General features: G+C 43.4%; 1 protein-coding gene across 1 annotated transcript in view; it reads right to left on the reverse strand.

Annotated features, from left to right (window-relative positions):
- roraa (RAR-related orphan receptor A, paralog a) overlaps positions 1–15,399 on the reverse strand; it is a 189,488-nt gene that overhangs the window by 48,615 nt on the left and 125,474 nt on the right. Inside the window, exon 2 of the mRNA XM_083974262.1 lies at positions 12,779–12,808. Within this exon, the coding sequence (XP_083830388.1) occupies positions 12,779–12,808 (30 nt within the window). The remainder of the gene's footprint in view (positions 1–12,778; positions 12,809–15,399) is intronic.

Consider the following 15,399-nt stretch of genomic DNA (forward strand, 5'->3'; position numbering starts at 1 on the left):
TCTTAATAACACTACTGCTGCAGCAGAATTATGACACTTCCCTCAGGGCAAAAATTGCTTATTAACAATGCAATTTCAACAGATACGATGATTATTTATTTATTCATATTTTACACTCTAAATATCTGTATTCACTGGGAGTCTTCTAATATGTTGTGTTCATTGAATAAAGGTACTTCTAACCGTATATAAAATGGAAATGAGGACTCAGCAGCTTGCTACATAAATCTTCCCATGACAATGTTTCATTAGAACCTCTATGATCCATTAGAGTCACTAAACACATTAACTCACGTTGTGTCAACACCGGTCTCTTATTGCACACCGTCTAATGAACAAAATATCATTCAGAGACTGATAGCATCAAATGGAGCGTGCCTGGGATACAAACTAGCCACAGACAGGCCCTGGCAAACTATTCAAAACAATGTGATGTAAGAGACAGCGCGCTCGTCTCATTTTGATGCCGGCGTCTCCCCGCAAGATCTTCAAAGTTCACCAGATGAGTCAGGGCCAAGGCCCACGCAGGAACATGTTCAACTGCCACTATCTGTGGTTGTCTCGCAGAAACTGGCTGCTGTACCAGCCGTAGCTCCACACGCTGTGGCTCAACACTGAGCTATGGTTTAAGGGGGGAGAAAAAAACACTCAGAACATGATAGCAGGGGTTGAGTCTGTTGGCTGGTTATCCAAGAACATCTGAGGGGAGGATAACATCCATATTACGATCGTCAGGAGAGAGTTGGAAGGAGAACATGTTTTGTCTACTTACAGGCTATGTATGTGGTGAATAGGTGAGGTTCTGAGAAAGTACCCTACAGGTTAGGAGGATTATAAACTCACTCTGTGGCACCTTCTTAAAATATATTCCAAAAAAATCTGTAAAATGTCACATTGAGATCTTGGCACACGTGTAATATATCAGCAAGATTTGTCATTTTAGGATAGAAATGAAGAAGCTTTTTGGTAAACTAGAAGATTTCAGTTAACAAACAGTCTTATTGTCCTACAACTTGATTTTTCTACATGCTGACAGACACACACACACCAAATTCCATTCACCTCCTCTGTATGGTGGTGGCAGCAAAAAATTCAAAGATGGATATCTTGCAGTCTGGGTAAATAAAGCACCAAAACTATTTGCATAGCTAGATAACAGCATAGGAGAGTGTAAACATATCGGCTATTTTTTATTTGGGTGATGCAACTCTTTGAGAAAGACATAAATTAAAACTAATGTCTGAAATATGTCTACATAATCTTGATGTTGTTCTATCTTTCAGCAGTATATAACAAATACAGTGCTTTCAACTGTATTTAATTGTGTTTAAAAGCACAGGCGTCCCTAAGGACAGATGTCTCCTGCAAAGCTGCTTCAATTGCTCTTTACCACACTCTCCCTTGACTGCTCCGCATTACCAGTGACAGTATGCCAATATCATGCCAATACCTATTCATTAGAGCATTGATTAAGCCACAGAGGCACTGACGGTCATATGTGAGTGGGTATTAATGTGATGATGTGAAGCCATCATTGGAATCACTGTAGTCAATTCAATCAAATTAATTTTCAATGCTCCTGTGGAAAAAATAGAAAAGGTGAGAGTGAAGAGTTTCTGTCAACACACTACTGGTACACACTTTGAGCTGGACCAGGCCCAACACGCACACAAACACACACATTTCTGCATTAAGACCGTCCCAGCCCTGTGTCTCACACTCCTGTTGGATTAATTCAAGCAAATGTATTTACTGTAAACAAGCCCGGTGGAATGGAATTCAATTGAGATGAGATGCAGAGCATCCACTGGTGCCCCTGGAGGAGAGGAGAGGACCAGAGCTGATAATGGCCTCATTAGCAGTCTGTCAGTAGCCATTCCACGCACAGACTCACCATGCAGCTGATCCACATTAACTCTTACAACTCTGGACCGGCCTCTGAGACCAAAGGGATGTAATGTGCGCGCCGTTGCACTCCACAGCCTTTGACCCCACAGGATAAACAGTTACGAACTTCCTCAATTTGTGTCCCGGTCTCGCTGTGTGGTATTTTAGAGGTCTGAGGCTTATTTTCTACCACAGAGCCACCTGGGTGTTTGGGAGTGCTCCACCAGCCCGAAGCAGCGGTAGAATTAACAAGCTCCAACAGGCACTCCATGAAAACAATACAGATCAATTTAATATAGATGCCAAGGAGTGGAGGGCATAATATTAGAACCATAACAGCACCGGCCCACACCACACAATCATAAACCAATTTAGGGCCATTCCAGGCAATTTCCTGGGGGCTTCCACTTGTGGGAAGACTTCAATAAATCACACAGACAACAAAGAGAATATCTATTTCAGTGAAAATAGGGGACACTATTGGGTTATGTCCAGAGGACTGCAGAGGGCTGCATTTAAAGACAAGTTTAAATAAGAGCAGCAAGGGTTCAAAAACATGCTACATGCCGATGCTGTGCTGTGGTATAATGTGGTATTATGATATAATGTGTAGCTACAGGAAATGCTGTTAACTCATTACGGCTAATGGATTTTCCATGGAGCAGCACAGTACGTCTATGTAGCAGCTGTACCCGAGTCTCGTGCTTTTTTTTTTTTTTTTTTACTATCTTTACAGTTACAGTCTGATTAGATGACTCCGTGTTGGTGATAATATACACTGCCCCTTCATCCTTTATATACACAGCAGCCCCATGGCCAGCTCAGCACTATTCTCTCGCTTTCGATCTGTCACTCAATGCACATACACACAAACACAATATTTATAGAACAGCGGGGTCAAAGGGAAGAGATATGAAAGCATATCATTCCTACACAGGTGAAGTGTACACCTGTCAGCTGTCATGTAATCTGAATCAACAACACAGTACTTATGGTGAATGGTTGACAAGGCTATAGCCTTTTGTTTTACTGCCATTGTTATTTATAGAGAAAATTTAAATCTTTTTTTTTTTTTTTGAGCGTCTGGTATTTCCAACTGAATCAAGTGTTTTCAAAGTAAAATGTCACCATGGAAGCAAAGCCAACTGGACCTCCATGCACTGACCAATCCTCACATTGTTTATGACAGATTAAATGACCCCTCACAGGTACAAGTTAGGTGGTGACAAAAGGCTGTGAACAACATGTTAAGTTTTACATGAATATGTTTGTTTCTTTGCTGTTTTATTTAGTTGTTGCTGCTATTTCTCTTCTACAGAAAAGCCAGGCCATTCCTTTCTGTCTCCGGGCGCTTAAGCAGCAATTAAAGTGCCGTTGAGGACCTGCACTGTGGAATGGGGCGTACGAGTGATGGACACAACCGTGGAAAGATACAGAAAGTTATTCAACAAAAGTTGATTTATTTGGTTTATCAGATGAAAAGGCAGCGGTAAAGAGAAGATCTACGACACCGCTGGAGTGCTATAATATAACTCACGGAGCAGATTTTCAATAGATCAATAGAAATCAGATTCAACAATGAATTGCACTGCATCTCTTTTGTGTGAGGCTGCCCTTGGGGACAGAAAGGAAAGGGATAGGAGGATAGAGAGAGAAGGAGTGAAAGTGAACGAGGAGGGGAGATTATCGCAGGCATGGCAGCCTGTGTGAGAGGCTTAGCCTGGCTAGGCAGGGAGGTGGAACCCTGTGAATTCTAATGAACTGGCAAGACTCCCCCAAAAACCACCTCCATCTCCATGGCATGAGGGCGACAGGAGGGAAGGAGGAGGTGATTAGGAAGGCGCAGCCCCTCCACTGCAAACCAAACAGAGCAGGTCATTTTCCCTGTGATAATTATGGCTATAACCAGGCATGAGGGATTGGTAATGGACCTGCTTATTCTTCATGCCCTGCAAAGGCAACCACTGAGCCTGTCAAGGGGAAAAGCATGATGATGTGTTTTTTTTTTTTCTGTTAGGTGACTCTGTTAAGACTTGCGATGGCTGTTGAAAAGGGCAGCAGGGGATCTTGGCCTTTGAGGGAGAAGTTAACGAATGAACTTCATTATTGAGGAGCATACCAGGGAGACCCCCCGGAGTGTGTGATGTATTACCTAGCGTCAAACGTACACACTCCCCCAACATCACCAATATAGCCCGACATCAGCTCTGGGGGGAGGGCGGGTGTGTAAACTAAAATAGTTAACCTTCTGGCTCGAGGCTAGAAGAAAACAGAGACAACAAACTACAATGTACAACATTTTCTTCATTAAGGTTTTTTCCATTTACAAAAAGAAACAAAATCTATTTTAAAACTTACAAAATTACTCCATATTTTCTCTGCTTTTAGTCTGAACAATTTGACCATTATTCTCTTTCCTGAAACACCAAAGTGAGTAATGAGTCCGTGCCCTTTCCTGTGACTGCACAGTGCAGAAACCCTCACAAGAAAACGGTTTTAGCTTAAACTAACATATATTTAATGTTCTCCCTGGTACTCCATGTGATGCAGTTGGTCCAGTGAGGCAGTCCAGATCAACGCCATGAAGATTACTCTCATTTATTAAAAAGCAGCCCTGTTCAAGCATGAAAGTAACTTTTCCTAAGTTGTATGAGCTTTGTGAAAACAAGCGGCCCACCAGAGGGACTAATGTTTTCCTCAAGATTGAGGGAGATCTTCAGGCTATATATGTGCGACGTGCACCACTTAGCCTTCCCCCTTCCTGTCTTCCGCCGGGCCTGGATGGAGTTTCTCTATGGTGGACAGCACGAAGGAGCTCTTTTACTGAGCGCACTCTCAACACTTTTTACTCTTGACTTATGAGGATGCCACGGGTGCAGGGGAGTGATTCATCACTGGGTGTGCTCCTCTCGCACCCTCACACATTAGTAATGTGGTCCGCTGAGGAGGAGTCCTGTCATCAGTCTGTACCTGGACCCTCTGAACAAGGTAGGTCAACAGGAGGCAGCAGCGGCTGGCCCACTTTTAGTCTTTCACAGCACCTTTAAGTTTCCTCCAGCTCTGCCACAACTGAGCCTGACGGACACACTAAGACCGGCCTGGTCAAGGGGAGACACTGCCTCGCGACTGTAACTGGTGTACTCACTATTATCTGTTGACTCAGTGAAGCCTGTCCTCCCAGTGCTCTACAGCAGGGAAAACAACATTTGGTGAGTTAAAATTAAAGTGAAAAGCAGTGCAACACTTTGACAATACTGGTCTGAACAGAAAATAAAATAAAATAGAAAAACAAACAAAAAAAATGATTCATAGTTTGGATAAAAGTTCCCAGACCTATCCATCTGAAAGTGCCCGAGGGAATTTCATCACAAGACTCCTTAGTCTTCTGTAATACAGCTGCAACAAAATAAGTGGCAAACACATGATTGTCTGTTTTTTTTCTCACAACATACAGAGCCACTGTAAGTTAGTCATAAGCCTTTGACCTTAACATTGCAGGTAATGCACATTTAAATACCTACCTCAGTATTCATGTTTGTCATTTTACTTGTGAAGATTAGGTGTAAAAAGGCTATTTGAAACCAAAACACAGGATTAAGGGATAATGCTGCTCTGTGTCTTGTGAGTCGACCTTGATTCTGTAATCCAGCACAATACTGGAGAACAGCATATTTCTCTCTCTTGTACATTCAACACTCTCACTGTAGAACAGCTCACTCTGATGTAATGGCATAAAGCATAATGGCACCACGCTGAAAGAGGAAGTAATCTGAATTAAGAGGAACTTCATTGTAAAATCTATGTAGTAGAACTGGAAATAGTATTACATGAGTTGTACAGTGGGGGGAAAAAAAAACATATAATTGGCAGTACCTTTACATTTATTAGCCATAAAAAGGAGGCGGGCGCTCGGCTGACAACGTCATTACAGGTTGGGAAATGAATAAATAAATAAATAAGTGAATTGATTTGAATTACGTAGAGCTGCACTTTAATGACCAGGGTGAGGAATGAACTTGATCTTTACAGTGAACTAACCCACAGTCAGCCACAGCATTATTAAGCACTGTGCCACTTAATCAGAGAGGACGCCAATTTAGCAAGGAGCTAACTATGCAGGGGGGACGCTCCGTGGCAGCTAACACATTAAACAGCATTGTGTCACCTGACTCACGTGCAGGTACGTGGGTATACGCGCGCTCCCCCCCTCTTCTACCCAATCTGCCTTATTTCCCTGACTCCATAACTCCTTTCCTGTTTTTTTTTCCTGTCTTCTTTCTCCTCACCGTGCCGCAGACACAGTAGAATCAAAACCTGCCTTTGATGTCTGGGATCCTATAATGCTGAGCAGTAGAAATCCGCATGCCTGTTATCTGTAGAATCTTAATGATGATGGCTAACTTCACAATGGGTTAACCACATCCCTCTGTTCTCGCACTGCACACCCACAGAAACACAAATTAATAGCAACGGGGGGAGAAAAAAAACAGCTTTTTCTCTAATAAAGCAGATTCAACAAAATGCGCACAATGCGATCAGCACAAATGTCAATGTATAATATCACCGAAAGCTTTTGTGAGCACTTCTGCTTTCTTCTCTGTAGATGTAACTTTTTTTTTTCCTACTTTACCATCTGCACAGAATGACATTATTTGTCGGAAAAGTATGATCCTCAGTTCAAATGGATCTGATACTGTTTCAGTAAACACGTGACACTCGGCATGCAAACAGCCTGGTTTGTTGTGTTTTTGTCCCAACATATTTTTCTACTTTGATACGCTGGAGCGATCGCTATTGATCTTGAAATGGGGATCACAGGATATTTCAAAAGACTGATATTTATCGGGGACATCTTCTTCGCTGCATGGTTTATTCAACAACATTCTTCTCACCAATTTAGGAGTTTAATTGGAAATGTTAATTTTACTGCCTTTATTCATGCATGACATTGCATCAGAATTTTCATATCCTAAAAAAATCCTTACGATAGGTTTTTTTTTTTATGATGGTGGTGGGGGAGGGCATGCACACTATACAGGATGATAAGCTCTGAGCACAAGAGGACAGTCTATGTGAAAGGCTGCGACTGAGGAACTTGATGATGGCGTACGGACATTTAATTATGGTCCCCATCTTAAAGCTTCCCCATCAGCATCAGTCAGGATCATATCTGGAGGAGCTCTATGACCTCCGCCTCTGTCGCCCTCCATGAATCAAACCTTTCATTACATGCTGACACTCTTGTCCTGTGCCGAATGCGTGTACACCATGGGAAAGTGATGATGAGGCATCGGAAACCTGATGAGTGACGGATAACCTGCGCTTGTGCAAAAGGCTTGGCCGACTGTTTTATGCCGCAGCGAGTGCGAGGCCGGTCCTTGCCCTCCCAGCCATGCCAACTGCTTCGCCTGGCAGACACCACCATCTCAGCACCAGCACCACCCCCACCCCACCCCACCCCCACCCGGCTCCCTGGCCCCTTCTCACCTGAGGCGGCAGACAGCCGGCAGAAAAGAAATCGCCCACAGCAGATGGGGCCACTTACTTTGGCTGGCCCATCCACGCATTGTGTCCTTGTCACATGTCACTTATTCTTGTTTTCTGGTCTGACAACACCTCAAGACAGGGCCTTTTTAGCATTGGGTGAAACACAAAAGGGAAAAGGGTGAGGAAAAGCTGACGAGGCCTCTCTTCGCTTCGGCTAAAACTCTTTGAAAGAGCCAGCACCAAGAGAAGAACCAGATTAAGAGCCAACAAAAGCAGAGCACCCCCAGCCCAACAAAAAGCTGTCGTGCACCCCTTACAGTCCCCTTCACCACTCCCCTCCTTATGAAACACAGTGGACCCCCAGGACGCGATAAAAAGAAGCGTCCTCACCCACAGAAACTTATGCAAAGAAAGTGCATTTCAAAGGCCATTTGCAATTTTATAAAATGGCAGACATAATGCTTTACTGAAAAATGAGGACCTGCCATATTGTGTTGGAGAGAGAAAAGTGTGGCAGGAGAGGAAAAATGGAGAAAAATCATGCTGGCCTGGTTTACGACAAATAGATAGCTCTATTGATTTCCCTTTTACAGTGACTGTCCATCCCTCACTGTTGTGATTACACTGACCTATTTCAGAAAAAAAAAAAAATAGCCGTCTATTATAGATTAAACCCAAATGTCCAGAAAGAAAATACTCTTTTTGTGGAACAAACAGAGTAAGATGAAACATAACCTACAGTACAGAGGGGGGGAAAAGATTGTGTCAATTTAAGCGTTCAATGTTGCTGTGGGAGAAGAGGAAACAACGAGTTCTAGTACCCTGCTGAGAATCAAATAACTTTCCACAGAAAGAGCAGCTGTGCTTAGTGGGGCCCTGCGTTGTCAATTTCAATTCTCACAAAAAAAGGCAACAACAATAAAATAATTGCAATATTGCTCAACTAACATTTAAACATAATAATGCCAATTTTGCAGACATCGAATGGTGTTTTGCAAGAACAACAGAGCATAACATATTTGATAATAATCTGATGTACTGTATGTGCTACTGTATTATGTTTTCTTTTTTTCTTCTTCTTCTTTTTTTTTTACCCTAATACACTACAGCCGAGCTCAGTGTTGTATGCTTTGTGCTGATGATTCCTCTGCGTCTGTGTTTATTGCTGTGTGTGCTCGTCCTGCTCCACTATGTCTGCGCCGCGCGTCTCACTAGACTATCTCTCTGCGCGTATAGCTCAGGGGACTCTGGCTGGCTGATCTTCATTATCAGCCCTAGCTTAACAATGTACTGGATGCACTTCCCACATGAGTGCAACTAACAAATCCCCACAGAGCTGAATCAAGGCAACAATGTGATGAAATACCTTCAAACAACCACTGAGCATGGAACACTGAGCTATGCAGAGACAACTCACACTGCCCCGGGCGATTCCACAGGAGTGCGCCTGTTGCCAAGCAAAATTAGACAGCAACTGGGACATATTATTCTCCTAAATTGGCAATGTACAGCACTATTAAGGACCATAAATCTCATGTTTGATTAAGTGAGAACACCTCAACTCGCAGAGCCAATGCATTAGCAATGTACGAGTCGCAAAATCCAAGCCGGGTGTGCCATGTCATTTAGAGGTAACGCAGATGCTTCACACGGGTAAAAGCTGTCATCATGGCATGTAAACACAGAGAGCATTATTGGGATTAATAATGCTGCTACACCCCCCACCCCCCCCCAAACATACACCAGACTACTTTTATGAGAAATTTCAAATTCGCAAAGGCATGGAATCTACAAACTCTGGCTTCATAACTTTGAGTGAGTATAATCTCGCTGTAACTTTGAACTCTGTTTTTCTAAAACAGTGCAGAAGAATCTAAATCATCTTGCTCCTTTAAAACAGATTGGCTGTACCATTACTATGTGAGTGCAGATCTCTGATGAGCGGGGGCTCAGTGCAAGCTGCTAGCAAATAAATGAAGATGCAGCAGCGAGGCCATGTTTCTCAATCAGTGTAAGGAGTCTGTCACCAGAATGGAGATAAATATAGTGTGAAAAATCTGGGACTCTCTACAGCGTATCTGTAAGACTGAGGAGAGGAAGCCTCGTCTGTCTCCTCTCCTCCTTTCCCGGAGTTACATTTATACTACTGCCTCCCTCTGGCCACTCCACTCCCAATCTAAACTCAGATACACACTACACATACTACACATTAATAAGGGGGATTTGCAGAATACGAGAAAAGAGCTGTGAAATGTAATAGAATCAAATACTTTACAACACAGCATGAATAAGAGTGACTAAAGGTACAAATTTACAAAAAAAAAAAACATTTTTGATGTTTCTGTTTTTATTATACAATTCTAAGGGGTTTCTGTTCTTTGGATATAAAGGCAGACTGCATAATTTATCTTTTATGTTTAGTCTAATCCAGAAAAAACAAAAAACAAACATACAACTTCATGTGGATATGTGAGCCTTTGTTTTGTTGCGTATCATAGACTGAGCAGTCGGCACACAATCAGTATATTGTGCATCTACAGCTGCAAAAGAGAGAGGGAGGATTAGCTCGAGGTAATCAGGAGATCTGCTCTGTTCGGGGAAGAGCATCCTGGCTACATGACCTGCCTGTGTGTGTATGTGTGTGTATGTGTGTTGCTAGCGCTCTGCTATCCGAGCTGTGAGACGGAGCCCCAGACTGCTGATGTTAGATTAGAGGTGAGACGTCTAATCTCAGAGTAATGAGCTGCTGCATCTGATCCTCCGCTCCACACCATCTCTCTCTCAACAGGTCCAAACAGAAATTCATCTCGCTGCTACGAGGCCCTGACGACGTAGGAGAAAGTGACGGCACATACGGTATCTCGAGCCCACCAACAAAGTAGGAAGCAGAGGGAAAAGGGAAGGAAAAACTACAATATCAAAAACATTAACTCTCGATCTTTTTTTTACCGTCACGTCTTTTTGACAGGGGCAGTTCTAGAGATAGAAAGATCAACTGCTTTGGAAAGTCCAAGAAGCGTCTGTAAGACTGACAGGGAAATGTACAGGAAAACCACAGCTGACTTGGTGCTGAGAATTATAGCCTTGTGGTGAAAGAAAGTGCCGGTGAGGGGCCGCCCCTCATAGACGAAGAAAGAAGAAAGAAGGCAGAGAGAGACGGAGGGTGCTGCTTCAGACAGTAAATCTACATAAGAGGTCATCACAGTCATTGGCACAATGATAAAAGTATCTGTTTTCATCTAGAATACTTCACCTTCTGATGGCTCAATGATTAGACCAGTTGAGTGGATGGAAGAGGGATGTGGAGGGAGGGAGAGGAGAGAAGGAGAGGAGGGGAGAGGAGAGGAGAGGAGAGGAGAGGAGAGGAGAGGAGAGGAGAGGAGAGGAGAGGAGAGGAGTCTGCCAGTGAACAGCTGCCCCTGTAATTTATATTGATGAGGGGACTGGCATAGCGGGGAGCTTCCAGCAGTTTGATCACTCAGGCAGAGTGGGGAGTTAGTCAGAGACATGGCCCATCCCTGTGGTCTGGGTTGGACTGGGAAGACCTTCTAAACACACACACACACACACACACACACACACACAGGCGCGCTCACACACACACACGTTTGCACAAGTATACACATACAAGCGAGACTGCCAAGCTCACATTACCAGCAGCACCGTGGACTGGTGTAGTGGGGAAACCAATGTTTTCACTCTGCGAGTAGAAATAGATCTACAGGCCGACTATAACCATGTAGGGCAGAGTGGTGTCCCTCATTATTACTCCGGCAGCCATATAATCACCAGGCTCCTCTGAAAAAGACCCTTCCCTACACATTCTCAATGACCATTAACCGGCCCTTGAACTACTTCATGTGCACACAGCTCTGACGAGATCCTACAGCCGCTTCCTGTCTGCGAGGCACACCAATCAACTACTTGTTAAGGGGTTTTACTTTGATTTCCTCACATGGACAAGATTTGAATATTTCTCACTGAATTGAGACGGCGTTAGTCCAGTCTCTGCCCAGGGCTTTGAACCCAAGACTCCTAAATCATGCTCTTTGATTTGAGCCCCCTTCCGGTGTAGAGGTGCTTAGCGCCGCACTAATTAAGATAGCGGGGCGGTGGATGGTCGGTCAAAGCGTTTCTTTTCTACCTTGAAGATATCCTGACACAAACACGAACATTCGCACACACACACACACACACACACACACACACACACACACACACACACACACACACACACACACACACACACACACACACACACACACACACACACACACACACACATCAAAAAATACCATACCCCCTCCAGATAAGCAAATAGCTTAACACACAATCATGCTGCTGTTTTGACGGCGCTGTTTGAGTAAGGTAGAGATGTCTAGCGTAAAAGATCATATCCTCTGCCCCGCTGTCTGATGTAAGAAAGAGCCGGGGTGTTTTACAGGGTGAGATGCAGCCTCTCACAATCTGAAACACTCCGACCGCTCTTACAGAAAAGCCCTCTGGCCTTCCCTCTCCACAAGTTTCATCAGAGTGATCAGAGCGAACGGATAGCCTTCAGGGCTAGTTTCTTCCATTCACACAGTGGGGTACGAACACACACGCACAGATGTACACACACACGCAACACAGACACACTGCGGCGCGCTACACAAAAGCGTTTTTACATGCCTTTTCGATTGCACTTCATGCGTGTCAAAACAGAGTACAAATCTCTTGGAAATCATTGATTTCTACAGGTTTGACTGTTCATCAATTCTTCATGAGCAGACAGAAATTGAAAAGGCAGTGATGGTTAGTAAAGGCAAAGCCTGCGTGCTATTGTTGTAGGCAGCGCACAAAGAAGCTTTGCATCTCACATGTGAGACATGTGTCACAGTCTGCGTCTACATCTTTCAATTTCAGTGATATGATCTGTACTTGAAGACTACAAACTGGTAGTTAATGCAGCCTCAGAGGTTACAAACCACCACACAACACCACATCCGTGTTGTTCAGCTGCAAGGCCTTGCAGAACACAAAGAGGTGCTTCAGCTCTCTGTCTTGCTTCTACTGTGCATGATTATCAAGCAGTCATAAGACTGCATAGCGTTTTAATTTCCTCTCTGGGGTTATCATCATATTCTCTCCAGGATGGAGATGGAGTAATACGCAATAGTGAAAGTGGATGGCAAAGATCTAAATGAAGGTACTGATTTATTACAATACCGCTAAGGCAATAATATGTTTATACTGTAGGCAATGATGGGAAAAAAACACAAAACATACAAACAGAATTATCTTATCATCTCTATGAGGTTTTGAGAGGGTTTATCTTCACATTAGCTAGAGGATTTATCTTTGAAGTAAATGCCATTTTGAACTCTGAAATAAGAAGTTGAGTAATAAAAATCTTTGTACTCACAGGTGTGTGTCTTCTTTGTTACTGAGATACCTGGAAAGAGAAAACAAACAAATAATGAAAAATAAAACAACTGTAAAATATTCAGCACAGACCACGATTTAAATTCACACAGAGCGCTGCTTATGGCTGACTGATGGCGATGACGGCGATGAAGACGGAGACCCTGTGGTCCAACAGACTGTCACCGTCCAAGGTTACCGAGGTGGAAGGCCCGGAGATAATTATGTGTGTAGACTGGTGTCTGACCTACAGCCATGCTACATCAACATCCACGACAAGGTGGTTGAAACTCTCCCCTCTGCGGGCACTGAATGAAAATTTATACTAAAACAAACAACATTTGGAATGCTAATGTGTTGAGCAGCCACACTGATTGGGCCGGAGCAAATGACTAAGACTGTAGCCAAGAGCGGGATGGAGGCACTTTGACCTCCATGTTAGTTAGTTGATGCTTTATTTAAACAGGTAGTCTCAGTGAGATCAGGACCTCTGCTCAAGAGAGGCCACAAACAAAAATCATATAGGAAAACCAAAGGGCAAAAGAGTGATTCAAACATAAATCAACTGACTCATTTCATTTGCATATGTATTTTCATGTACTGTATGTAGAACACATTAAATTAAGCGTAGGGTATGGAAAGTTAAAAACATACAAGATCACAGACACAATATGCACCCTTTTAAAAATGGTGGACATCCAAAATTCTTATTTAATATCCAGTAAGAGGTGAATGTATCATCACAATGCGCCAAAGTGCATTATGACACAAACTATCTAGAGCTTTTATGGTTTCCTATAAACTGTATCCTCAAAATTCAGTCAAGAATTTGTCTCTAAAGAAAAATGTCCTAAACTGGCCAAGGATCTTCACACGAACACTTTTTTTTTTTTTTTTTAATCTTTATCTTTTTTTATCTTTATGTTTTATATTTGCATCAAAAGGTGGATTAGTACATGTTGAGAGGCACAGATAATATCATAAATGCATGTAAGTGTAGGATCAAGCAGTGCTGCTTGGCATTAAATGAACACTGAGTTCACACTGACCAATTCCTTGTGAGGTCAACATGGGTCTAAGAGAGAATGTATAGTGGCATTGGGAGAAGAGATTAGCTGAACTATAGATGAGATAAAAGCAGGGGTGATGTGCTGTAGCTGCAAATTACTATCAAACAAGTGACCAGTGACCAGCGTGAGTCAGACTCGGCTGACGCTGAGGTGGAGCCGGGCTGCCCTCTCGCTCACGCTTGCCCTTCCTCGCCCCTTCGGGTGTCAACTCATTGCATGAGCCACTTCGGTTCTTTGCTGTGGCTCCGGCTGCTTCTCCTGTCTGCAACATTGGTCTAATGCCCCAGGAGCCTGACGCGGACGGGCGTACAGCCAGCCGTGGTCCCCAGCGGCCCACTGGATGCTCATGCTTTGCAGGGCGAGAGCACACTAATAGATCCCACTTGTCATGCGGAAGCAATGGCTAATTTTTCTACAGCTTGCATTTGAAACTCGAGGGACGGCGAGCTGACATGATTCAATAACTCTCTGTGAAAAAAGGCGTCTGGCCGAAGATAACAATGTTTCAGACACGTTTGAGGGGAAACGAGTCAAAGAGCAACTAGGGGGAAAACAAATAAGCCCTTCAAGCCTCCTATAGACATACACAGAGAAACATAGAACTGATATCAACGCCACTGAGCAGAAAGAGGGAAAACAGTCACCTAGGGGCCGGTAGTCTGTGATGGAGCTCTACAATTGTTCCAGCGCTCAGGGCCAAAAGCGTCTGCTCTGTCCAACTGTGACATTACGCAAGGAGAAAATAAACAGCAATCCAGTCTTAATTCTACACTTCAATCAAGTGACATGGAAGCCAACAAGAGCTGATGGTCCATTAAAGAATAGCGGCGTCAAGGTGTGGCGGCAAAACAAGGCAGCTGTAAAAAAGCCAGTATTAAGCAGTTAACTGGCTCTTTGTTTTGATGGATAAGACAAGTTGTCACACCATGTAAGGAGCACGACTGGTGCGCTTTGTGGAAACTGCAGGAGGAAATAGCAAAGAGGCCGTTTTTTCCTGGCTTCTTGTCAGACCTTACAATTCTAATACAAACACATAAAACAGACATCGTCAGACTGTTAAACAGGAGTCTGGTAACATTTAGACACGACTCATTATGTAATCTACATCTACTTTATTTGATAGAAACCGTACCACACACACACAGATGCTGACAATACAACAACAACAACAACAAAAAGAGCTATGCCTGTCTTCTTCTGAAGTGTTAACCGATGTGCCTTTGCCTGACCAGAGATCTTCAAGTTGTAAACAACCCCTTTGCTGTGCAAAAAAGAAAATGTTTATGACAGAGGAAGTGAAAGAAACACAAGTCAGTTTGGGGGTGTGCGTACAGTGCATGTGAGTGCTTTCGCCCAAGATCAGCCACAGCAACCACACTGCTGTCACTGGTTCCTTCACTGATAAAGTCAAGAAGTAACAGTCGATACGGCTCTTCATTATCAACAAGATGCAGAAATGAGCTGTGTGTTCTCTAATCTTCAACCAAGATTTATTAATTAATACATTTTAATAATTAAAGTTGACTTGATGAATTCTTTTTATTCATCCTGA

This window comes from Trachurus trachurus (assembly GCF_905171665.1).
Source record: "Trachurus trachurus genome assembly, chromosome: 6".
Classification (NCBI taxonomy): Eukaryota; Metazoa; Chordata; class Actinopteri; order Carangiformes; family Carangidae; genus Trachurus; species Trachurus trachurus.